Raw genomic sequence first — 26,227 nt, forward strand, 5'->3', positions numbered from 1 at the left:
GTTTAAAGCCTGAATATGTCATAAGCCACTTCAGAGTACTAGTCATTAGTTACATTACATACATAATGAAACTTGAGTATTATGCTGTATTCCAAGTAATTTCCATCTAGTCATTAATTTTTTTTCTTCCATACTTCATACCTCACATCACTTTGTGAAGTTATATGGCACCTCTGGAAGTGAAGCTTTGCTATTGGAGATGGGTCACTGATTATTAGTTGTAGAGCCCACTTGTTCTCTGCTTTTTGACTTGATGACTAGCCACTTGGCCATCCTGCCTTCATTACAATGATAGACACTACCTCTTTACTGTAAGCCAAAATAGTCTTTCACTAACTTTGTCTATTAGCTTGTGTGGCTGTCACCATTTTATGCTTAATTTCTGCTGTGGGTGTAAGAAATTACCATTATTGATAAGCCTGTTACCCCAGAAGACTACTTGGCATGCAATATGCCCTCCATAAATAGAAAATAGTAAGTTAAAGTGATTTTAATAGCATAATACTAATGTTATGGAAAGGATGAGGAGAGTGGGGGACATATGGCCCATGGAGATGCAGCAAGGCCTGGGGGCAAGGGGATGCCTCTGGGGGGGGCATGTTGGGAATCCCCTCCCTTTGAGGGACCAGCCACCTGATGGTATAGTACAGAATGGAGTTTATTTAGGTCATGGGAGAGTTAAGAAGGCAGTAGAGAGTAATGGAAAAGTTTAAGAGTAGAGAAGAGGCAGGCCATGAGCACGTAGAGAGAGGGGGGAGAGGAGGGATGGGGGAAGAGCAAGGCTGCAAGAGGCCAAGAGAGAGAGGAGGGAGGGGCCAAGCAGCCCCTTTTATAGTGTCTGGTCACTGGGGGGGAGCATACCTGGCTGCTGCCTGGTAACTGAGGAGTGGGGTTTATAGAATCCCAACTAAACCACCAGCAAAGAAGCTAAGGTGGGATGTAGGAGAAAAATACTATCATTACCAGTTACATCAGTTCCAACATAATTCCACGTTACTCCTATTCTTTGCAATAAAAATATCCCTGGCATCTAGGCTTTTTTAATTCTGAGAGTGAACACTTTCTAGTACACTCTAGTCCTGAAGTAAGTATGTCACCAGCTTTAAGGCTTTTCTGAAACCTTTGGCTAACTTCTAGGTCTCACTGTGGCTCACTTCGCAGGACGTTCCCTCCGGTCCCGGCAACCCACTGCGCACAGTTCCGCCCAGTGAAGATGGTGCACCGGAGGCAGAGCACCGGAACCACGCGTTTCCCCAGAGTCAGGGCGGAGTAGTTGTCTGCTCCTCCCACTGAGCGCCACACAGAGGCCACATGGCTCTCCCGCTTCCCTGAGCCATCCGGACGCCCGGGAGCTCGCCGGAAGCCCCGCCCCGCTGCTGCGAGGCGGGTTCGCGCATGCTCCGTGCGTGCAGCCTCCTCTGCGCGGGCTCTCGCGTGCGTGCTGCCCTCTTCCTCTCGCCCACCCCGCCCTTCTTGGACACTCAGGGGCGCTCAGCGGGCTCACGGCGATTGGCTCCCTCGGTGGCGGCACCACGGGCCTCGGGAACTGCGCGAGTGGAGTGGGCGCTTAAGGATCCCACGGCTCCTCAGGTAACGGCGTGGACCGGGAGCGGTGGGGGGAGGGGAGGGAACCTTAGGGTGGGCTGCAGCCCTCTCGGGACTTCCGGCCGCAGCCCCTGGAGGTGCGGGACTGCTGTGCAGAATTGACCGCGAGAGCGCCGGCCACCCTTGGGGGCCGACGTCGCGGCGTCCTCAGGTGACACACCGCTCCTCCAGGTTTCGGCATCATGGCGTGTAGTCTTTCAAAAGTTAAAAAAAGAGGCCAGACATTGACTCAGAGGTGTAGGCAGTTTTTCCTCTAAGCGTAGACAAGTTTGGGTTTCAGTTCTGGCTGGACCGTGGATCCACTCTGTTCCCTTCCGGGACACTTAGCGATCCATAGTTTCTCACCCTTCAAAGTGCGATCAAAAACCCCACAGTAGCTCAGTAAGTACTACGGTGCAGCTGCAGACTCTGGGTTCTCTACGTCCAAGAGCTGACTTTTCTAACTGGAGGATGACACCACCCAGTGGTATTGGCGAAGTACTGCAAGTTGGATAAACTTATCAGATAGCAGGATAGACTAGGGTGGTCATTAAGAAACGCCTAGGACAAATTTTTCATAGAACTGCTTTTGGCATTTGTTAAAAGCAAGTCTGGTTGTGACTTTGTTAAAATTTAAAGTATTGTTTTAGATTTTATTATATTTTAATATATATGTAAGTGGTATATTATAAATTTAAAGTATTAGACTAGTGTATACACACATTGAGATTGCTTTCATTATGCTTAATATGTATACATTTTGGAAATAACCAGACTATAACAGGGTTAAATTTACTGTAGTTTGTAATACTCTTCTTGTTCTTGAAACATGTCAACATCTATCTCTGTCTCTGCCTTTCTCTCCCCCCACTCCTCCCCCCTCTTTCTCAAGACAGCCTGCTTTTAGTCCTGGCTGTTGGAGAAACTGCTTTGTAGACCAAGCTGACCTTGAACTCAGAAATTTTGCCTCTGCCTCCCAAGTGCTGGGGTTAAATGAGAGCACCACCCCACAGGGCTCTTTGTATTTTATCTTGAGGATTTTGCTGCCGTGTAACGAACTTTGATAAATAGAAAAAAATTATAGTAACTTTAAAAAATTTATTGTGAAATATAATCCATATAGAAAGAAATATATAAAACATGGGCATATTTTGTGAACAAATGAATAATCTCTAAAACTTGTTAGTAATCTGTATCTAGCTGTTTATAAAACATGTCTGCACAAGCGATATGGATTTGTCAGCGGATGGGTTGTTTTATATGAGCCTTAATGCTGTTGCTCAAATCTCTCCTGTTAACGATTTGTATATATATAAATTCTGTTTTAGTAGTAGTAAGAACTGACAATTTGTTATATGTTAAAACTCGTTTTGTAATAATGGAGTCTTTCTCCCTGGATACACATCCACCCCATCCATCCACACACACATATGCACACATACACACATGTATATGTACATATATAATTTTTGAGGTCATGCTATTCATAGTATACAGCTTTATGGTTAATCTATTTTTCCGTAATCCAGACATCCTCTTTTTATCAGTGACTCAGTTGATCTTTGGGGATACTTTTTGTTTTAAAGCCTATCTGATTTCTTTTTAAACTTTTTATTTTAAAATAGTTTGTCTTGGTGAGAAGCTGAAGAAAAAAAGTATCTATTGTCTCTGACTTACAGTCTTTCACCTTAGATCTTTTGGCTTTGGGATGGTGAGAAACTGATAGTCAGTAGAAGTGGTATCTTGCATTTGTAGTTTTAAGCTTTATTTAGGCTAGGGGGAGATAGTCTTAGATACTGCTCATGACGCCGGGCGATGGCTGCAGGCTGCAGTTCCTAGGTGATAACAGGAGAACCAGCAACTAGTGGTCTTTAGTACATTGTGTTCAGCTCGGGTATTTCATGGCTTAGGTGTAGTACATGCATTTTTGGTATATTTATCAGGATGTAGTCCATCAGAAGTCAAAGAACATCTTTCTAGAATTCTGTATTCCCTGGATAATACTTTTATTTTTAACATAATGTTCAATGATTATATTGTAGAAACTTAATCTACTTCACTAAATAACTCTTGTATAAACTATAAATACATTGACTAAACACTGTTGTAGTCAATGAATAATACTTTTTATTAAATTGTAGTTTGTCTGGATATAACTAATTTTTTTTTCTGTTTTAGTCTTTTTGTATTCTAGGAACCAGTCTGGATGATGATATACTGTATTTTGTTGATATATTTTTTTTGTTTGTTTGTTAGTTTATTATTTGAAACAGAATTTCTCTGTGTAGCCCTGAGTGTCCAGGAACTGGCTATGAAGACCACATTGGCCTTGAACCTACGGTGATCTTCCTGCCTCTGCCTCCCAATTGCTGAGAATAAAGGTGTGTGGCAGCATGCCGGACAGTTACCGTGTTTCTTGAGTGTTTCCTAGTCTCTACTTTTTTTTTCTATTTTGATATAGTTGTGTCAGCCATCTTTTGGTTCTTTTGTGTATAAAATTGGATGTATGTTAAGCATTTAAAAATTATGTTGTATGTAAATATTTTCATGCATGTATGTCTGTGTAGCATGTAAGCTTGATGGGTGTTTGCAGAGGCGAGAGGAGGGCATTGGATCACTGGAACTGGATTTAAGACTAGTGTGAGGTCACCATGTGGATGCTGGGAAGTATAGAGTCCCCACATAGAGTAGCCCTTCCTCTTCACTGTTGAGCCATTTCTCCAGCCCCATATTTGGGTCGGCTTCATGCTCTTAAGTAATTTGGTCCAGGATGGATCATCTCACTGTTTACATTTTTTATTGTACCTTTTGTATTCTGTTATTTTGGATGTTGCATGTGCTTTAGCATTCTTTTACTGGTTACCATAAGGATAATAACATCTTTTATCACATGGGCACCGGTATGTACATATGTACAGCGCTGCAGTTTATATTCTTATACGTACACATTTGCTTTTTGTGAGAAGCTAGTTTTCTACAAATACAATTGTGAACTCAAAAAGTTGACATATTTAAAGCCCTAATACACGTTTGGGGGGAATTCTTTTTTTCTTTGAAGTGGTGTTATTTTATAATGTATAAATATTTAGTTTAAACCTTTTAAGGTATATAAGTACACTGTAGCTGTCTTCGACACACCAGAAGAGGGCATCGGATCCCATTACAGATGGTTGTGAGCCACCATGTGGGTGCTGGGAATTGAATTTGGGACCTCTGGAAGAGCAGTCAGTGCTCTTAACCACTGAGCCATCTCTCCAGCCCCCCTTTTCCTTCTAAGCCCTCCTATACTCTCATCCCAGCTCTTTTTCAAATTAATGACCCTTTTTCTTCTCTCTCTCTCTCAAATAAATAATACAATCTGCTAAGTCTTTATAGTGTTACTTATATTTATGTTTCCATTTGGTATTGGATAACCAGTTGGTGTGCTCTTCTGGTGAGCCTGTCCTCTCACTCTCAGCATTCGTTAGTTGCCTGTAGTTCTTTGGTCTCTGTCACCCTATCCATGTGAGCATATCTACTGGTGTCATCCTTGTTCAGGTCATTTTAGGTGACAGTTATGTTGGGTGAGATTTGATAATTACAGCTTCTGATATTTAGGAGGCACAATCTCACAGTGAACTGAACTTGTTCTTCTGATTCTTACATTCTTCCTTCCTCAGTGGTCCCTGAGCCTCAGGGGCAGGAGTTTTATAGATTTATTTCAGCAAGTCTGCGTTTTGATTAGGTGTGGTTTTCTGTGCTGGTCATTGTGCAAAGAGAAGTTTCCTTGGTAGAGGTGAGAAGTGAGATACCTGTGGATATAGGGACAGGTATTTAGAATGCATTAGAGATTATCCTGGTTTAATAAAGTGATGGTTATAAACTATTATTATAGTATACAATTTTGATTAATCTGTATTATTTCTAGCTTTATTAATATTTTACTGTAGCTAAATCTTAAGTGCTCAGGATTGAATGTGCTTAAGTTCATCAAAACTAAGTATGTATAGTAAACCATTTTATATATACATACATACACACACACACACACACACACACACACACACACATACTGCATGTGATTTCAGATAACCGGTGTCCTTTTTTTTTTTTTTTTTAAAGAATTATTTGTTTATGTCTAGGAATACAATGTTGTTATATTCAGGCACACCAGAGGAGGGCATCAGATCCCATTACAGATGGTTGTGAGCCACCATGTGGTTGCTGGGAATTGAACTCAGGACCTCTAGAGGAGCAGCTAGTGCTCTTCACCTCTGAGCCATCTTTCCTGCCCCTGCTGTGTCCTTGGTGAAGAGATACCTATATCTTTTTTGTTATTGGAGGCTCAAGTATTGATGATTCTTCCTTTTTGAGTGCTATAGATTTATCTCAGATTGATCTGTTACATACATATCACAAATTTTAACACATCATCTTACTATTTTTATTTATTTAAAAATATTTTAAGATTTAACTTCTGTTTTGAAGTATGAATTTGCTAAGGGATTTTTCTAGATCTTTTTGTTACTGATTTATAGTTTATTTTTGTTGTAAGTTTACACCCATTTTTATGATTTTAGTTCTGACAAATGTATTCAGGTCTCTTTGGTTGACCAGAAAAAAATGTGTGTGTGTGCTTGAAAAGATTCTGTAGATGGCGGAATAGCAACACAGTACTGTTGGTGTTCAGGCTCCCTGCTGACTTCTTCCAGTGTCTGTGGCAGCAGCGTCGGAGGTAGCAGTAGCAGCAACAGCGGCAGAGGCGGCAGTGGCAATTGGTGGCGGCAGCAGCGGCGGCGGCAGAGGTAGCGGGTGCGGAGGCGATTGTCGCAGCGGCGGTGGTGACCACTGAGCACGTTTGGGTAGTTGCCCAAGATGCCAAATATCAAAATCTTCAGCGGGAGCTCTCACCAGGACTTATCTCAGAAAATAGCTGACCGCCTGGGCCTGGAGCTAGGCAAGGTGGTGACTAAGAAATTCAGCAACCAGGAGACCTGTGTGGAAATTGGGGAAAGTGTTCGTGGAGAGGATGTCTACATTGTTCAGAGTGGGTGTGGTGAGATAAATGACAATCTAATGGAGCTTTTGATCATGATTAATGCTTGCAAGATTGCTTCAGCCAGCCGGGTTACCGCAGTCATCCCGTGCTTCCCTTATGCCCGCCAAGATAAGAAGGACAAGAGCCGGGCTCCAATCTCAGCTAAGCTTGTTGCAAATATGCTGTCTGTAGCAGGCGCAGATCATATTATCACCATGGATCTACATGCATCTCAAATTCAGGGTTTCTTTGATATCCCAGTGGACAACTTATATGCAGAGCCAGCTGTCCTGAAGTGGATACGGGAGAATATATCTGATTGGAAGAACTGTACCATTGTTTCACCTGACGCTGGTGGAGCCAAGAGAGTGACCTCCATTGCAGACCGGTTGAATGTGGATTTTGCTTTGATTCACAAGGAACGGAAGAAGGCCAATGAAGTGGACCGCATGGTACTAGTAGGAGATGTGAAGGATCGTGTGGCTATACTTGTGGATGACATGGCTGACACTTGTGGTACGATCTGTCATGCTGCTGACAAGCTTCTCTCAGCTGGAGCCACCAGGGTTTATGCCATCTTGACGCATGGAATCTTTTCTGGCCCAGCCATTTCTCGCATCAACAGTGCATGCTTTGAAGCAGTAGTAGTTACCAATACCATACCTCAGGAGGACAAGATGAAACACTGCTCCAAAATACAGGTGATTGACATCTCTATGATCCTTGCAGAAGCCATCAGGAGAACCCACAACGGAGAATCTGTCTCCTACCTGTTCAGCCATGTTCCTCTATAATACTTATGAAGCATTTTGAAAATAAAACCAACCCCATCCCTTGTTTTTCTTGGTATTGGTGCTTCAGTATAGCTTTTTACAGCGCATATTAGCTATATTAGATTTTATCCTACATTGGAGAAAGATGGATTGCTATTAACTGCTAGGATGCCCTACCTGCATTGTTGCATCCTGGCTTTCTTGTTTATATTGTGACCTTGTAGCTCAGCTGTTGAAAGATGTATATATAGACTGTTAAGAGAGTGTTTCACAAGGTCCATAGGACAGCATTGACGGAGCTCATACTCCATTGCATGTGAATGCTTTGGGGCTTTCATTCAGAATAACTAGCAACAAAGTCAGCCCGTATGTAATACATTTTCAGAGGTCTGTGCTACACTGTAGCAAGAACTCTGAGCATTAGTAAACATAGTTCAACTGTTAAGCATCCTGGAAGGCAGGGGCAACTAGCTTAATGCAGCGATTGATTATTGGGAGGAAGAAGCCCAATCCGTTGTCATCTGTTTAATTTTATAGCCTGGATTCTCTACACCCATTCCTTTCCAGTTGGCTTTACCTTGAGCTACCTTGATCCTTTCTTGGCCAAAAATCTTGGACTCAGTGATCATTGTAAGAAAATATTTTGTAAGACAGACTTGCTTCTTGCTATGTAACTGTTAACATTCATATTAGGTAATTTGCTGTAGCAAGATCTTCTTTTAGCCTACTACCACTGAGGTGGTGGATTTTAGGTGGTGTTGTAGTGCCTTTTAATTAAGTATTTGACTTTCATCTTCCCTGGATCTGTTTGGCCTCTCAATTGAACATATTTCTACTAAACAATTTGATCTTATCATCTTGTATAGAAGGAACTTAATAAAATGTCATGTGTCCAAATAAAGAAAAGAAAAAGAAAAAAAGACTGAGGTTTGTTGTTTGCTTGTTTTGTCACTGTTAGAATAATACCCAAGAAAAAGAAGGTTTATTTTTACTTCTTAGTTTCCTGCTCCATTTCTGGATGGAGGTAAAGCCTTGTGGGAGAGGATGATCTGGAGAGCACAGCTGCTAAGCTGAAGACAGCAGGGAAGTGCAGAGACTGAGGAAGGTCTGGGGACAGCATGAACCCTTCAGAGGCCTACCTGCGTGACCCATTCCTCAATTCAGACCCATCCTCTAAGAGTCCTCAAGATTCATTCACCTTTCGAGTCCATTATGTGACAACTACGCCCTTAATACACTTGCCTTCAGGGGGACAGTATTCTAAAGCCATCTGGGTAGTAAAGTTGCTAGCAGTTTTTATTCAGAAATACTGCGGGGGGGGGGGGTGGGGCAAATGTAGAGTCAGCCTCTATTTCAAATAAATCAAGGACTAGGGAAGTTGCCGGTTAGGAGTAGGGTCAGGGTCACTGGATGAAAATATCCATGTACAGGGAGTTGTGGTTAAACCCACTGATAGAATCATGAAAGCAAACCAGGGGATATGAAATTTTCAAGGTTTTAGAGACCCAAAACTGTAAGCAAGATTCTTGTTAAAGCTGAGTTATGTAAAGACAAACACAAGCTGAAGGTTGGAGCCTAATTGAGTAAATGATTCTAAGATAAAGTTTGGTCTTTATCATTCATAGTATTAGCTTATCTATAACTTGCTCCATCTGGGTCTTACTCTCCTATTTTCTAAGATATGGTGAAGCATACAGTTATGTCCTCTCTGTTCTTTGATAACAGGGTTCTTCCTTGACCCTGGCCTCCTGTTTGCTTAACTAGGTGCAGATCAGCAAGACTAAACTGTCTTGTCTCCATCCACCTCTGGGCTTGGGTTATAGTCACGCACCAGGATGCTCCATTCTGTGGATCCTAGAATCCAAACTCTAGTCCTCACGATTGCTCAGCAGATGCCCTTAACTACGGAGCTGCCTTTCCAGCCTCTTTTCATCAGCATTTTTTTCTTACAACTTTATTTAAAAAAAAAAAAAAACAAAAAACAAATACATGTACAGATTTTTAAAAGACTTTTGGCATAAAACTACATGAATATATTTTTGTCAGTACTTGATTTTTTTAAAGGTTTGATAGTATGCATTGAAATCTTACTTGTTACAATAAGCATAAAGTACATGTAAAACAAAATGTAACATGGAAATAGTCAAGTTTTTTGGTGTGTATAGATTAAACATAATGATTTTTAAATACCAAAAATTGCCACAAGGCTATCTTCTTAGCTTTTGAGTTATTAATGATTTAAGGTCTAGGTGTACCACACTTTGAGAGGGTGCTATGCACTTACTGTTTTTTTTTCCTAAGAAAGACTGAGGCTTCCACTTTTTGGCCTTTCTTTTTTTGAGCTTCATATAGTCTGAGTTGTTTCTTTGGTATTCAGAGCTTTCTGGGGGTAGTATCCAATTATCAGTGACTGCATATTATGTCATCTTTTGTGACTAGGTTACCACAGGATGTATTCTCTAGATGCATCCATTTTCCTAGGAATTTCATAAAGTCATTGTTTCTGATAGCTGAGTAGTACTCCATTATGTAAATATACCACAATTTCTGTATCCGTTCATCTACTGAAGGACATCTGGGTTCTTTCCGGCTTCTGGCTATTATAAACAAGGCTGCTATGAACGTGGGGCATCTTTATTGTATGTTAGAACATCTCTGGGGTATATGCCCAGAAGTGGAATAACTGGGTCTTCAGGTAGTACTATGTCCAATTTTCTGAGGAACCACCAGACTGATTTCCAGAGTGGTTGTACCAGTTTACAACCCCACCAGTAGTGGAGGAGTGTTCTTTCTCCACATCCTCACCAGCATCTGCTTTTCATCAGTTTTTAACAGGAGTGTTTGTTGTTTATAAGTTACAGCCTTTCATATTAGGATCCTTTATGTATGGGTAGTGAGTTTTAATGCATATACTTTTTTAGATTGAGTAGTATTTTTCATTTTACTCGGCCTTATCTTGATTAGTGTTTGCATCTGTTTTTTCTACTCTGCCACATTATTCTGAGTCCTATATAATTTAAAAATGGTAATTTGTAGACTATTTTCATCTCTGTGTTTTGTTACTGCTTGTGTATTAGTGAAGCACAAGCATCTAGATACTCATAACTGGAAAAAATTTTGTATTACTGTTTTACTTGCTTAGAATTTGGCTTGTAATTTCTTATAGATATCACATCAGCATGTTAAAATGGTCTCAATTGTGCATATAATCTAAATTTTAACTTTAAAAAATTTTAAATTATTTTAAATTATTTTTTTTCTGATAAATTTTAAGCTAGCATATCTTGAAACCGATTGTCAATACTTTATTGTCTTCAAAATTAGATATAAATTTAAGCCACTTTCATAATTTATATCAAAAGGCTTATTGTTGGAATGGGAGTTGCAGATATCATGTGTTATTGCTTACAACATTCCAAAGCAGAGCATTTTATTCACTGGTATGAGCTGGCATAGTGGACAGGGTTATTGTAATTCATCTGGGTAAATGGATTGAAGCTTTGCAGTTAATGTTTAAAAATATTCTGTCAGTTTTTACAGTTCTGTAATGATAAAATCTGGGTTCAGCATCTTAATTTCTATTGTCCTTATTGCATTCTGATTATTAATTTGATCTTTTTAGTTAAAGCCCATAAATTACTTTTAATGGCTGTGTTTTGTTTGCTTATCATTTAGAATTTGTTTGCATATTATTTAGAATAATAGTCTTATGCCATCATGTTAAGTACCAATTACTTGGTTTTACATGTAAATATATCTTATACAGCAGAGAAATTATTTTCCTCATTGAAGGTTTCAATAGATTTTTCCTCTTAAAATGTATTTGCAATTAAAAAATATTTTAGGAATATCAAGAGTATCATGTAACTATTAGTGACAGAAAATTTCAGGCTACTCTTTAACATTTCTTTCTCCCGTTCCTTTCTTCCTTTTTTTTTTTTTTTTTTGTGTGTGATCTCTGTATTTTAACACATTTCTTCCTAACATCTACTTGGGCTTTCCCCTTTTATTGTTATTGTTTTCTGTTGAATTTGGATTCTATTTAAAGTGTCTGCACAGTGTTGAAAGCCCTTTTCTGTTTACGCATATTGAGCCTTCTTATACAAAGGCTACAGCCCTTTAGGCCTAATTTACGGGGCTCCAGAGAGCTTAGTTGGCTCATAGATCTCACTTTGCTGCTGTGATTCCCTCTGTTTCTGCTTGAGTGGATCCTGTTTTCACTTTCACTTAGGTATTAAAATCCCTGGTGTTGGGTGTTGTCTTCTGGTCTTTTTATATTTTTGTATATAGTGTTCTGTTTGTAGATCTGGCTTTTTTATCTTAACCAAGTTAAATAAAACCAGTTTAATTTGCTGGCCTGAACAACCATTTGATACTGAAAACAATTAGCAAAGTTCATGCTCAAGAGGAAAACAAAGAAATTTTTTGGTTTTGTTTGTTTTGTTTTAAGCAACAAAACAACAATTTAAAGCAATTCACATTTAAAGTTTCACAACTTCCCATTTAGCCCTCTTCATAGAAATCCTTGGGTTCCACAGACCTGGCGGTGTTTATTCTTTTGGAAGTCAGATATAACAAAATGTTCTTCATTGCTTGAAAGGTTTGTGGTTATGGATGCAGGCTGTTTCTGTTGGTCATACATCTTCGCTTATAAAACAAAGAGTTCCTAATACTTTCTGACTTGGAGATTTTACTGATTTGTCAAATCTAGGGTTTTATTTTTGATTCCCTAAAACAGTGATTTAATAAAAACAATAGGCTTAAAAAAATGACAACACCAATATGTAAGATGTAAGTATTCATTATATGATTATATAGGAATCATTTTAAAATACGTTCTAGGAAGCAATTTGTAAAAGTAATTTTGTTCAACTAATTTGCTGGGTTATTTAAAATTTGTTACATGAATGTGAAAACTATAGGAGAAAAGTATGTTACTGTTACTACTGTTAATTTAAGGTCTTATGCTGGCAACTGATTTTTATTGTGCTTTTATTGAGTTATATGTATTTAGCTTTGTGTCCTGATTAAAGAAGTTATTGAGTTTACATTACGCCTGTGCAAGTTCAAGGCAGAATAAATGCCAGTGTGGAGAGGAGGAGAGAACATGGAGTCCTACTACCAACAGAAGCGCTGTGCTACTTGTGGTTGGCAGCAGTGGAGAAAGGGAAAGTCACCTTCTTTGAGAGTGTCGTCCCATATATATTGACTACTTCCAGCTGAAGGCCACATGTTCAGGAATAAATGGGTGGCACTAATTAGACTTGATGGATTAAAAAAGAGAGACTGTTGAATGGGTATGGAAAGAGGAGGTGGGTCTGGGAAGAGGTGAATATGATCAAAAAACATTGTACAAAATTTTCAAAGAACTAATTAATAAAAAGAAAAGAATTTACCTTGAGTTTTATTTTTTTAAAGAATTTATTTTATTTATATGAAAAGAGCATAGCTGTCTTCAGACACACCGGAAGAGGGCATTGGATTCTATTACAGATGGTTGTGAGCCACCATGTGGTTGCTGGGAATGTTCTGAGATGGCTCAGAGGTTAAGAGCACTGACTGTTCTTCCAAAGGTCCTGAGTTCAATTCCCAGCAACCACATGGTGGCTCACAACCATCTGTAATGAGATCTGGCATCCTCATCTGGTGTGTCTGAAGACAATAACAATGTACTCACGTAAAATAAATAGATCTTGAAATTAAAAAGAACAAACAAGCCAAAAAGTAAACAGCAAACTACTGATGGGAATATGAAATCTAGCCTTTACTGTGGAAATCAGTATGCAAGTTCATAAGAAATGGAATTACCATATGACTCACGGGAATCTAAGTCAGCATGCCACAGGTTTATTAAGGTTCTGTGCTGCTGTGGAATCAGCCTAGATGCCCATCAACAAGTTAGGCTCCTGAACCTATCAGTTAGTCGTTTTCTTCTTGAGTCTTAATGAGCTTCCCTGTGGATTGGCCTTTAACATAGCATGTTGTTACACATTCCCTTGTTTTACTTCCCTTTAACATATTGTGTCCTAATGAATTTCTCTCAGGTGGAAAGGTACCTAATTCATTTTATGTGTATAGTGTTGGGTTTTGCCTGCATATGTCATGCATGCCTGGTGCCTGCAGAGACCAGAAGAGGGGTTCAGATTCCCTGAAGTGAAGTTTCCGGTGGTTATGAACCACTGTGTAACCCCAAGTCCTCTCAAAGAGCCTCAAGTGCTCTTAATTCCTGAGCTATCATTCCAGCCCAGTGATTAAATCTTGGAGGAAACTGCTAGCCACAGCAAAGAAAATAGAAGGGTCTAGAAGAAACATTACTTTCATTATTTGAGGGGAAAAAACATTTCTGAAAAAGGTTTATTTTTATTTATTTATTTTTATTTTATCGTGTGTGTGTGTGTGTGTGTGTGTGTGTGTGTGTGTGTGTGTGTGTGTATGTACAGGTCAGTGCAGCAGTGCCTGTGGAGGCCTGAACTGTTGGTCACTTAGGAGCTGGAATTATAGGCAGTTTGTATTGCACAATGTGGGTTCTGGGAACTCTACTAAAGTCCTCTCCTCTGCAAGAGAAGTGTATACTCTTAACTGCCAAGATGTCTCTTCCATCCCTGAAAAATATTAAAAAGCAAAACATGTTCCTTTGTTATATAGTACCATGTTTTACTTTCCAATCAGCAGTTCTTGAGAATCACATTTGTGGATTTCAGAATTTTCAAACAACTGAAAAGCGATATGTATCATTACTTGAAAAATTTTGAAAGATCTGTTTATTATATAAAGTACACTGTAGCTGTCTTCAGACACCAAAGGAGGGCATCAGATCTCATTACAGATGATTGTGAGCCACCATGTGGTTGCTGGGATTTGAACTCACGACCTCTGGATAAACACAGTGCTTCTAACCACTGAGCCATCTTTCCAGTCCCCATTTCTTGAATTTTAATAGTATAAAATGACATGTGGTAGATAGATATTTTTTTTTGAACCCTCCAACTGTGTCAGGTGGAGGAATGAGTAAAGGAATGTAGAAACCCAACTGTTTAAACTTCAGGAGGCCCTCCAACTGTTCAGGTTAACATGGCATCTAGGGTCTGCTCATCACATACATCATCACAAACACATGAGCCCAACCGGATAACCTGATCAATATGCTCAGGCCCATTCCCATGCATCTTTCCTAGGAAATGGTTTTGATTGATTTTATGAGGGTTGATTGGTATGCCTCTGTTTGTTTTCTTTTACATGTAGCCATCCAGTTTGACAAGCACTATTTACTAAAGATTGCTTTTTCTAGTATGCATTTTTAGATTATTTATTAAAATAATTCAGGTCTATATAGGTACTTATATCTGGTTGTTAAACTTGATTCCATGATCAACATGGCTACTTTGTAGCCAATCCCATACTGTTTTCATTTATTTATTTATTTATTTATTGTTGGACACTGTATTTACATTTCAAATGTTATCCCTTCCTCCCTGCCCCCCTTTCCCCTCCCCCTCCACTTGCTTCCGTGAAGGCACACCCTCTTCCAATCGCCCTCTCCACCTCAGTGCTTTGGCATTCCCCTACACTGGGAAAACTCCTTCACTGGACCAAAGGCCTCTTCTCCCTAGGAAACTTGAAAAAAGTTCACAGCATCTTCTGGGTCTTTGGGTGTGTAACGACATGTGGTAGATATTAAATGTTTAATAACCTACTTAATACAGGATGGCATATGGAACATATTTCTAGTTTTTTTTAGAAGGTGTTGCTTTTGACGACTGTTCCTGATCTCATTGATTACGAGATCTTAATGATTTGTATGCAACTGACATTTTGTGATTAATGTTTATTATATATGTTTTCTTTAGTTTTAAAAAATTATTTACTGAAAGGAGATTTGTTGTAATGACAAGGATACTTACATATGTTGACAAAGATGTAAATAGCCAAGATTTTTATCTGTTCTATTATTGAGGGAACAGTATTTAATGTTCACCATTTATGGATATTATGCCTATTTTTTAAAGACATTTGTTATTAGATTATTGTCCATCTGGATGAATGGTTATTCCAGATAAGTACATATTGAATTTTGTCTAATACTATACTTCTCTGCACAGGGTTCTTCCATCTTTTGGTTTTCTTCTTCAGTGTCAGTGCAGTGAACACATTCCTTTGTAAATATCAAGTCTAATGTAGAAAGAATGCAGCTTGTGCACAGTACGTTATTATATTCCTGTCTTGCTGATTCCCCATTGCCATTCTTTTGTGAGTGATTTTTTGCATTAATTTGGTTAGAGATTCTCTTCTGATTCAAGTTTCATGTACTATTATAGTCACCATCAACTTCTGTTGTTCTTATAAAGATTTTGCTGTTGGTGCCTTACCTATAAAACTTTTAGCTAAGGGGCTACAGAGATGGCTCAGCATTTAAGAGCATGTATTCTTGCTGAAGACTTGAGTTCAGTTCCCAGGACCTACATCAGGTGCTCACAGCTGCCAGCAGCTTCAGTTCTAGGGAACCTGATGCCGTCTTCTGGCCTCTATAAGCACTGTACTTGTGTGCACAAACCACACACACACACACACACACACACACACACACACACACACATACACACATACATGGCGTGCACACACACATACACGAATACAGGCATACACAATTTAAAATTAAAATGAAGTCTTAAATTATTTTTAGGTAAGATGGAAATAATTCCAAATAAGTTTGAAGTAATAAGTCTGATTAATTTCTTTGAAGGATATATAAATATTTAAGTTTTCTACCAAGTGACGTTTTTGTATATTATTTTTCTAAAGGTTTCTATTACATGTAAAATTTCAAATACATTATGAATATGTTAATGTTTTTGTCATTCTTCATATTGTTTTGTTTGTGACTGTTCTCTGACTACTTCCTTTTCTCACTTCAGTGTCTTCAAAGGAACCATATTTTGACTTTATTAATCTTTGTCATGTATTACTTACTCACTTATTTCTTCTGAGAGAGTGTCTCACTCATTCTGGCCAGTATGGAACTCATTGTAGACCACACTGGTCTCAAACTTAAACACTTGCCTCTGCCTCCAAATTCCTTGGATTAAAGACGTGCCACCACTTATATTTATTTAATTACGTCTGGCCCTACATTTTTCTATTCTGTTTGGGTTTATTTGCTTTTGTTTTAGTTTCTCATTATGTATATTTAATGTGAATTTTCTGTTCATAATATGTTTATATGTATATATATATATGCATCCATATATATTTGCTTTCAGGTACTACTTTAGTTATATTTCATAAGTCTTCCTCTGTGGAATCTCTTCTTTTAAAATATGTGTTGTGAATTTTGGAATACAGTCCTGTGTATTGTTAATGAATTAAAGATTGATGTGGACACTCCTGTAGTACCCTCTTGTTTACTAAGTACTGATCATTCTCAATGAATGAATGTTCCCTTTACTCCACATCCTCAACAGCATGAGCTGTCATTTGTTTTATTGATTTTAGCCATTCCGACATGTATATGATGAAATCTCAGAGTAGGTTTTGGTTTGTCTCTTCTAATGGCTAAGGATAATGAACATTTGAGTTTCCTCTTTGGGGAATTCTTTGTTGAGGTCTATATCCTAGTTTTAGATTATTTGTTTTCTTGATATCTAGGTTTTTATATCCATCTCTCTCTCTCTCTCTCTCTCTCTCTCTCTCTCTCTCCCTCCCTCCGTCCCTCCCTCCCTCCCTCCCTCCCTCCCTCCCTCCATCTTTCTCTCTCTCTGTCAATCTAGGATACTAGCCCTCTACAGTTATGTAGTTGGCAAAAATCTTTTCTCATTCTATCAGCTTTTTCTTTGTCTAAATGACAGTGGCTTTTGCTGTGCCAATGCTTCTCAGTTTCATAAGGTCCTAGTGATTATTTGTTGATCTTAGTGCTACTGATGTTCTGTACAGAGTCTTCTGTGCAATGAGGGCATTTGCCATCTCTATTATTTAGCTACTTTGCTGAAACTGTTTATCAGTTGTTGAAGTTCCTTGATGAAATTTTTCGGGTAGCTTATGTATACTATTATATCATCTGATGATAAAGATATTTAAACTTCTTTCTTTTCATTTTATATCCCCTGATCTGCAGTTGTCTTACTGCTCTCCCTTGAACTTTAGATGCCATATTGAATAGATACGGAAGGAGTGGATAAATTTGACTTGTTTCTGATTTTAGTGGAATTGCTTTGAGTTCCTCTCCATTAAAGCTGATGTTGGCTATGGGCTTGCTGTAAGCTGCTTATAATGTTTAGGTATGTCCCCTGTGTCTATGATCTTCCCAGGAATTTTATCATGAAAGGATGTTAGATTTTTTTCCCAAAGGCCTTTTCTGCCTCCAATGAGATGATCATATGGATTTTGACTTTCATCCTGTTTATTTAATGGATAACATTTTTTTTCAATTTATGCATGTTGAACCGTTCCTGAATCTCTGATGAAGCCTACCTGATCATAATAGATGATCTTTTTGATGTGTTCTTGGATTTGTGTATGCTTGAAGGACATAACATCCTATTCCAAAATAGTGGTACATTTAGACTATGGAATACTGTTCAGTTGTAAAGAAAAATGAAATAATAAGACTTGCAGGAAAGTGGATAGAATTAGAAAATATATTGAATGAAATAACCCATATCCAGAAGGACAAACAGCAATACTATCTCTCATTTGTGATTTCTCACTTGAAATCGTCAATGTGAGTACATAACCTAGAGTTACCACAGAAACCAAGGAAGTAAAAGGAGGAGGTGGGACATGAATAAAGGGAATAGCAGGATGCAAGTAATGTGTGACAGCATAAAACAGGAGTGAGGCTTTTTCTGGGAAGGGCAAAGGAGGTCAGAATAGGAGAGAGGGAGGAGAATAAAACGCACTCTAAGGATGCCTGCAGAAACCGTAAGGAGCTGTACTATTACTTTTCGAAAAGTTACATACTACACATACATACATATACTTATATATTTTAAATTAAGTTATCACACTTGGGATGACAATGCTTCCCCCAAGAGCCATAGATTATCTAACAAAACCCAAAGTACGATGCATGAAAAACTTTTGAGTTGTTGACCTGAAGTCTAAGAGCAGTATAGACTGTTGCTACTGCCTTTGGTTTTTTCCAACTAGTTGAAGGAAAGTCTCTGTTGTTGAAGACACCATGTATTTCAGATGCAAGATACTGGGGATTATATCGAAAGTATGCTGTGAGAGGTTTCTTTCTTTCTTTTTTTTTTCAATTCTTCATACTGTAAGTTTCTCAGGAAGGAAAAGTGATCTTTTAGCAGCAATACAGCAATACTGTCTGTTGTTACACTTGATTCTACAGAATTTAAAATTTGTTTTTATTAAGAACATTAAAACATAACTAATAAAACATGACTCAAATGGAAGTCTAACTTACTGTCATTTAAATGAACTTTTTAAGGACTGTCTGACATTTCTCTTGTTGGGCAACTCCCAGAGAAGACTACTTAGAATAGGTTTAAGTCTATAGAAAGGTTTTATTAGCTGGCTAGTTGACTACACTGGGTGTCCTATATCCCAATGTAACTCTAAGCTTTTCTCAGGGTAAGCTTTTTTTTTTTTTTTTTTAAGCACAAAAACCATATCCTAGTTGACATACTTGAGTTAACAGGAACAGTTAGCTAGAAGCAGAACTACAGAATCCCAAAAGCAAGGTTAGTATATTTAGAGATATTCTTAGAACTGTTGGAGTTTGATGGATTAGGTCTTAGTGCTGTGTGTGTGCTGAGTTTTATGGCCTGAATGGTATTTCATACAGTCCGTTGTACTAAGGTCTGCAGGGTGTGGGGACATGGTAGGGGGAGGGGCTGCTCATTGCACTTTTAGATTGAATCATCAAGTGTTTTTCATAAGTCAGTACTGGTTTAGTTTTCTGCTATTATTCAATTTAGTTGGTAATTTCTCTTATGTATGCCTTGAGTTGCCTGCACAACATATCTAAGTGGTGGAAAGACAGTTTGGTATATTTCTGATTTTTCTTTTTCTTTATTTCTTTTTTTTGGGGGGGTGTGGGAGGATGGTGGGGAATGAGGAAGGTTTTCATTTCATCAGTCATACAAGTAGTTTTCTATAATATCCCAGGACAAACAGGTTTAATTTAGCAGTCCAATCAGTAAGAAGTCTCCCTTCAGAGACACATGTATCTGTGGCACCAGAGTGCCTGAGTTCACAGTGCAGCTTGTGGTTTACATCTATCTTGTAGATGGTTCTTCTTCCATATCATGAAGGGGTCTTGGAGGTGCCTGGGTCAGGTGAGGTAGGATGGAGGAACTTCTATGGTCTAGGCTTTTAGGGCATCTTACTCCACCTTTCCTGCTCAGCAGTTTCTTTGCTTGTCAGGATGTACCTCTTCTGAATCTCAGTTTTTGTCAGCTTGGTTTTGTGAAAACTGTTGATTTTCCTCATGTCAAACTTATCTGCCATTTTCATACAACTCTTTCTCAGCCCAAGCTCCAGATGCTTTCTCACTCATGTTGCTAAGACAAGAGATAAGAGATAGGCACCTTTTTTTTTTTTTTCTTTTTTTCTTTTTAATTCCCAGTCAAGCTTTACGTGATTTGGTGCAGAGATAATTGTAATACTGGCAGTTGGTGCAGTGTTGCAAAGCAACCTAGACTACATTCAGACTTAGCCTCAGAATACTAAAACAAAACTATTATAGGACCAAACTTGTTGATGGAGTAACTCTCACAAAAGTGTTTGTTAGTTACATAGGATGGAGTTGTAAACATTGCTGTTATGGGTCTGGGGTCTTTCGGGGATTCACCAGTCTGACCATTAATTAAGTTTTAAATGAAAAAGACACTTTTATTTAAATACTGGTACAAGGTTACCCCAGGGACTCCAGATTCCCCAATGTATCTCCTAGACACATTATCTGTGGAATTATAAAGGCAAAGAACATAAAATTACATTCTGTTACCTAAATTAAGACAGTTACATTATTTTTACTAAATCTTAGCTATCTCAAGCCAAAGAAGCTTCTGTTGACAGAAGCAGAAACACCCATCTTATATAAAAACACTTGTTAAAATTGTTCAAACCAGGCAATTACAAAAACAACCCGTAACATTTGGAAGTCCAAATAAAGTTATTTATCAACAAAATGTTAGCCAGCACATTTCAGAGTTAGAGTTTGCGTAGCAAGTTATCATGATATACTATGTGCAGGAACATCTCCCTCTGCAGGTAGTGTTATCAGATCCTAATATACAGCATGGTCTAGGAAAAGGACACAAACATTTGTGAGGGTGCAAAGAGACAGTTGTGAATTGTCTCATTGCCATTTTTGTGTCCTAGAAATCTTTCTAAGAAAGTCCTCTTATTTCCTCCCATATTTAAACATAGGACAGATTGATTTAGTCTTGAATGTTATTTTCTCCCATTATTTTGAATAAGAAGTATTTTAATTTTTCATGCCAATTTTCATGCTACCAGAACTCTCCACTCCCTGGGGCTCCAAGTCTCTTGAGGGTTAGGTGCATCTTCTCTGACTGAACCCAGACCTGGTAGTCCTCAGCTGTATATGTGTTGGGGGCCTCATATCAGCTGGTGTATGCTGCCTGGTTGGTAGCTCAGTGTCTGAGAGATTTTGGGCGTCCAGGCTTGTTGAGACTTCCGGTCTTCTATGGGGTCACCCTCCTCAGTTTCTTTCATAATTCAACCACAGGAATCAGCAGTTTCTGTCCATTGATTGGGTGTAAGTTTCTGCATCTGACTCTTTCAGACTCCTTAGGCCTTTCAGAGGGAAGTCATGACAGCCCCTGCCTGTAAGCACACCACAGCATAAGTCATAGTGTCAGGCCTTGGGGCCTCCCCTTGAGCTGGATCCCAATTTGGACGTCTTACTGGACCTCCTTTTCCTCAGGCTTTTCTCCATTTTTGTTCCTGTAGTTTTTTTTTTTTTTTTTTTTTTTTTTTTTTTTTTCAGACAGAAACAATTCTGGGTCAGAGATTTTGACTGTGGGATGGCAACCCCATCCCTCCACTTGATTTCCTGTCTTTCTACTGGAGATGGGTTCTACAAGTCCCCTCTCCCCACTGTAGGACATTTCATCTAAGGTCCCTTTGAATCCTGTGAGTCTCTCACTTCCCAGGTCTCTGGTGCATTGTGGAGGGTCCCCCACTTCCTACTGTCTGAGGTTGCCTGTTTCCATTCTTTTTGCTGGCCCTCCGGGCTTCAGTCCTCTTCCCCCTCTTTTCCTCCCTGTCACCTTTCCCACTCAGGTACCCCCCTCCCTTCCCCTATTCTATGATGCTTTCTTTCCCTTCCCAAATGGGACCTCATGAAACTGGAAGCTTCTGTAAACAAAGCACATAGCCTATAGCACAAATTGGCAACCTCCTGTGAAGCACTTAAAGAACTGTTCAAAGTCCTTAGTCATCAGGGAAATGCAAATTGAAATGATCCTGAGATTCTGCCCTGTAGCAGCCTCAGGTGACAACACATGTTGGTGAGAATTCGGAGAAAAAGAACACTCTATTGTTGGTGGGATTGCAAGCTGGTCCAACCACGCTGGAAATCAATCTGGAGGTTCCTTGGAAAATTGGAAATAGATCTATTTGAAGGTCTAGCAATACCACTCTTGGACATATACCCAAAAAATGCCCCACCATGCCATAGGGGCACATGTTCCACTACCTTCATAGTGGCCTTATTTGTGATAGCCAGAAGCTGGAAACAACCTAGATATCCCAGGACCGAGGAATGGATACAGAAAATGTGGGTCATTTACACGATGGAATACTACTCAGCTATTAAGAGTATTAATGAGGACATGAGTTTTGCAGGCAAATGTATGGATCTAGAAAAATATCCTGAGTAAGGTAACTCAGACCCAAAAGGATATGCATGGTATGTACTCACTAATAAGTGTAGCCAAGATTGTACATTCCCAGGATAAAATCCGCAGAACTCAAGAAGGCTAACAAGCCGAAGTGCCCAAGTGAGGATGCCTCAGTCCCGCTTGGGAGTGAGAAGAAAGCAATCATAATCATAATTAACTCTTTAAACAAGGTTTATTTTAAAAATATAGGCAAAGGCTAGTGTACAGTAAAAGTCTGTTAGTGTTTGGCTCTTGTGATGTTGTTAGAGGTCTAACAGGGTAAACTTTCTTCTTTCCAAAATGTGTACTCAAACATCTATCTGTCAAAGGTGTTTGTTGCGGCAATATTGCTGTGACGGCAAGAATGACCCAGCAATGGGAGCAGTTGCCTTCAGTGTTCAGGTGATTTTCCCGAATCATACAGGACAGTGAGTGCTGCCTCTGCCCAGTGCATAGTTGTCACATATGTCTTACTGGATTGCACATTTGCTGAGCTGAAAGAAAAGATTAAATGCCATTCTCGGAAGAAGCTGGAGGATTGTTTTGAACTCTGGAAATCTGGTGATACTTGCATCATTGCTAAGGATTCAGGCAAGCCCAAGTGTGTGGAAACTTACTCTGATTATCCCCATCCAGGTTTCTTCTTTTGATTTTGTTTGTTTTTTCTGCTCATAATACGAGATAGACAATTGCCGTGGATATCATCAAAACAGAAGGGTAGAAAGGTTGCTGAGAGCTCAGTATAGTAAATAGATATTATCTGAAACATCAGCCACCACAGGCTCAATCATTGGCAGAAGATTAATTTTAAAGCTCTTTGTATCAATTGATCATTTAGGTTTGAGTAGTGTAAGTATATAAGCTTATATATAAGTATATAAATTTAAATGGTATAAGACTAAAAGTGTACCATGAAATCTCCAGAATGAAAGAACAATATTTCATGGGCCAAGTATTATGTGTGTGGCAGTTTTAAGTTGCTACCATCTTAAAAATTAGTATTTTAGTGGATCCAACTTAACCAAATCTGTCACAGAATTTTGATGCTCCTTAGACCTTTAGTTAGACCCTGTTTCTCTGTGATGGAAATGCTATGACTGTATGTATGTGTCTGTGGTGTAGAGTGTCATTTCACAGCATAGCTTAATGAGTGCTGGTAGGACAGAATAACCGTGTAAGCATCTCAGCAGACATTTATGTTGTTGGGACATCGAAACTCTCCTTATTAGTGATTTTGAAATATTCAGTTATGATCCGTAAGAGTTATTCCACTACACAGTAGAACACCGACGCTTATCTTCCTATTCAGATGTACCACTTTACCGCACCTCTTAGAAAATGTTCCTCTTGTTTTATAGGTTCTGGTAAATTCCTTGTTTTCTAAGTCTTCAAAAACTTTAGCTTGAATAAGTAAAGAACATGCACTTCAGTCTTTTTGTGACTGAGTTAATTTCACTTAATTTAATTCCACCAATTATGTTCCAAATGGCTAAATTTTATTCTATGTTATGGTTGAATAATTTTATTATATAAGCAAGCTACATAGTGTATTTCTTTATTTACAGGTATTTATATTATAGCTACAAAGTTAGCCAGATATTTATCAGTTTCTTGATGCAGTCCCCCAGTGGGAAGCACCTAGTTTGTTCCCCATTGATGTTAGAATAGGGCTGTATAATACATGAGGGAAGGCCATGTCTCACCAGGCCTACTTTGTTCTCTTTGTTATGTAAGAAAGTAGACTTCCTGCGACACATGTAGATTCTGTTTTTCATTTTCTCAGATACTCCACTTTGTTTTTCATAATGGTTGTACTAATTTGCATTTTTATGACCAGAATATAAAATTTTCTCTCTCTAAATTTTTTTAGCATCTGTAATTTTTGTCTTATTGATAATAACCTTTTCTGACTGAGATGGTACAGTGATTTTCTTTTGCATTTCTTTGGTAAAAAGTGATGGTTTGATATACATAACAGACAGAAAGTGCTGTGTTATTAAGACTTTTTTTTTTTTGTTACTGTTTTGTTTGGGGAAAACATTCTGGATGCCTGTGTCTCTACACTTGCTGACTTTGTAGTATTTTCTTGCTGCTTCTCAGCTACCTTCATTTCTTGTTTATGATTAATTTTTGTGCAGTGATTAGATGTTTGTGTGTGTGTGCTCGCTCGTGTGTACTGGTGTGGGAGTGTGTGAAAGCCAGAGGACAACCATGAATGTCACTCTTAGAGATATCATCAACCTCTTTTGAGATAGGCTCTTTCATTGGTCTGCAGATCATCAATTAAGCCAGATGGGCTGACCAGCAAGTCTCTGGGTCTTCCTGTCCCAGCCACCCTAGTTCTGGGATTATAAGCTCTTGCTGCCAGAGAGTAGCAGTTTTTTATGGGATCTGGAAATTGAACTTAGGTCCTCATGTTTTTAAGGCAAGCACTTTGCCACATGTGCTCTCCAGCACGCTACTTTCTTTTTATTCCTGTAGCAACTGCAAACAGGTTTGTAAAGATGTAAAACAACTGCAAGGCAGGTAGTTAGACTAAATAGTAAATCATTGGAGTAGTTCACACAGTGTTCAGTAGGCGTCACTGTTTCCCAGGAAAATTTAACTTAGGAGTTTGCTTTGTTGTTTGGGTACACGTTTTGGAAATTATAGGTCTGAGATCGTTTTTAAGTTTCTGTCTGTCTGTCTGTCTATATCACTCTGTATTTATCTAAGTTATACTTAAAAAACTGTTCATTAATTTCAGGTGAAGTTCCACTCTCACTTTTATATATGTATCAGAGAATAGTAGGAAAACAATTTTAAGTAGATAGTTCCTTGATATTAGTCATTGTCTATTTCCAAAATTTCTTATCATCGAAAACAGAAACTTTGCGTCCATTTATATAGTAATTCCTCATTTTTCTTTAAGTCCTTGCTAACATCTAGTCTACAAACATCTACAAACAATATTCCCTTTGAAGTACCTCGTATGTGCACACTCCAAAGCTCATCCGGCTCTTTGTGCGATTTTACATTTCCATCAGCAGCTCACATGCTTTCATTTTCTCCCAGTCCTTGCAAATGCTTTTTTGTTGTTGTTGTTGTTCATTTTGTTTTTTAATGTCAGTCAGCATTTATATATGAGGGATGTTTTATACTTTTTATTTGGCCTTCCTTAATAGCTGGTGAAGTGAGCATCTTTTAAATGTACCTCCTTTCTGACCAAGAATACATCTATGTCATAGAAATATTTGTTTAAGTCTTTTGTATTTTAGTATCTTGTTGAATGTTACATCGTGGCATATTTGGAGACTTTCCAAGTTTTTGGGGGACAAACTTCCTGGTTGTTGTTGGTTGTTGATGTTTGGAGACGGGGTTTCTTTGTGTAACTTTAGCTGTCCTAGAACTAGCTCGGTAGACCAGACTGGCCTTAAACTCACGGGATCTCCATGTTTCTGCCTCCTGAGTATTGGGATTAAAGGTATGTACCACCGTCACTTGGTCTATTCCTGATACTCGGTCATTGATGTTTATTCATTTATTTTATGTTTACCCAGCGTTTTTATAAACATTTCCCCGAAAACCAGAGAATTCTATAGTTTTTGAGGATTGTGTCTGCGATGGGACACTTTCAGATTTTAGACAGGATAGCTGTCATCCTGGTCAACAGCCTTCTGTGAAAGCTGAAGGACTGCTGTCCAGCTGAACATGCTTCTTGTCTAGAATGTGTAGCATTCTAAAATACCTGTGTACTTGATGGGTTCCACATGTGTTGGCTTCACAGCATCTTTAATGTTCTCTCTGGCTCTTCCATGGTTTATCATTCACCACCACTTAAAAGGTTTGCCCTGGACCCTGTGGCCCTGTCATATCCTTGTATTTTATAGGGAGCAGTGCTTAATGCTTTTTCCACAGGAGATCTGAGTTGAACAAAACAGAAAGGAATGGTTTGCATCACTATTCTGAGTAAGAGCAGGTTAGCATAGATTTACACAGTGATTTATATC

At 38.7% G+C, this 26,227-nt stretch overlaps 2 protein-coding genes across 3 annotated transcripts in view; both read left to right on the plus strand.

The window, feature by feature from the left end:
• The first annotated feature begins 1,461 nt into the window (after positions 1-1,461).
• Positions 1,462-8,262, plus strand: LOC308435473 (ribose-phosphate pyrophosphokinase 1-like). Of its 2 annotated transcripts, none has more exons than XM_080936139.1 (2): positions 1,462-1,590; positions 6,276-8,262. In XM_080936139.1, the coding sequence occupies exon 2, from the start codon at positions 6,439-6,441 to the stop codon at positions 7,393-7,395; it is 957 nt and encodes a 318-aa protein (XP_080792265.1). In that variant the 5' UTR covers positions 1,462-1,590; positions 6,276-6,438; the 3' UTR covers positions 7,396-8,262. The 2 variants fall into 2 exon arrangements, with proteins under 2 accessions (XP_080792265.1, XP_080792266.1); XM_080936140.1 differs by lacking the exon at positions 1,462-1,590 and adding an exon at positions 3,857-3,965.
• Positions 1,463-26,227, plus strand: part of MIPOL1 (mirror-image polydactyly 1) — a 286,282-nt gene continuing 261,517 nt past the window's right edge. The window contains exon 1 of the mRNA XM_080936131.1: positions 1,463-1,590. The gene's annotated coding sequence lies outside the window, so the exon portion shown is untranslated. The remainder of the gene's footprint in view (positions 1,591-26,227) is intronic.

This window comes from Micromys minutus (genome assembly GCF_963924665.1).
Source record: "Micromys minutus genome assembly, chromosome: 1".
Lineage (NCBI taxonomy): Eukaryota > Metazoa > Chordata > Mammalia > Rodentia > Muridae > Micromys > Micromys minutus.

What these genes read in the sequence shown, in the direction of transcription:
- LOC308435473 (XM_080936139.1), top strand. Translation starts at nt 6,439, where the DNA reads ATGCCAAATATCAAAATCTTCAGCGGGAGCTCTCACCAGGACTTATCT.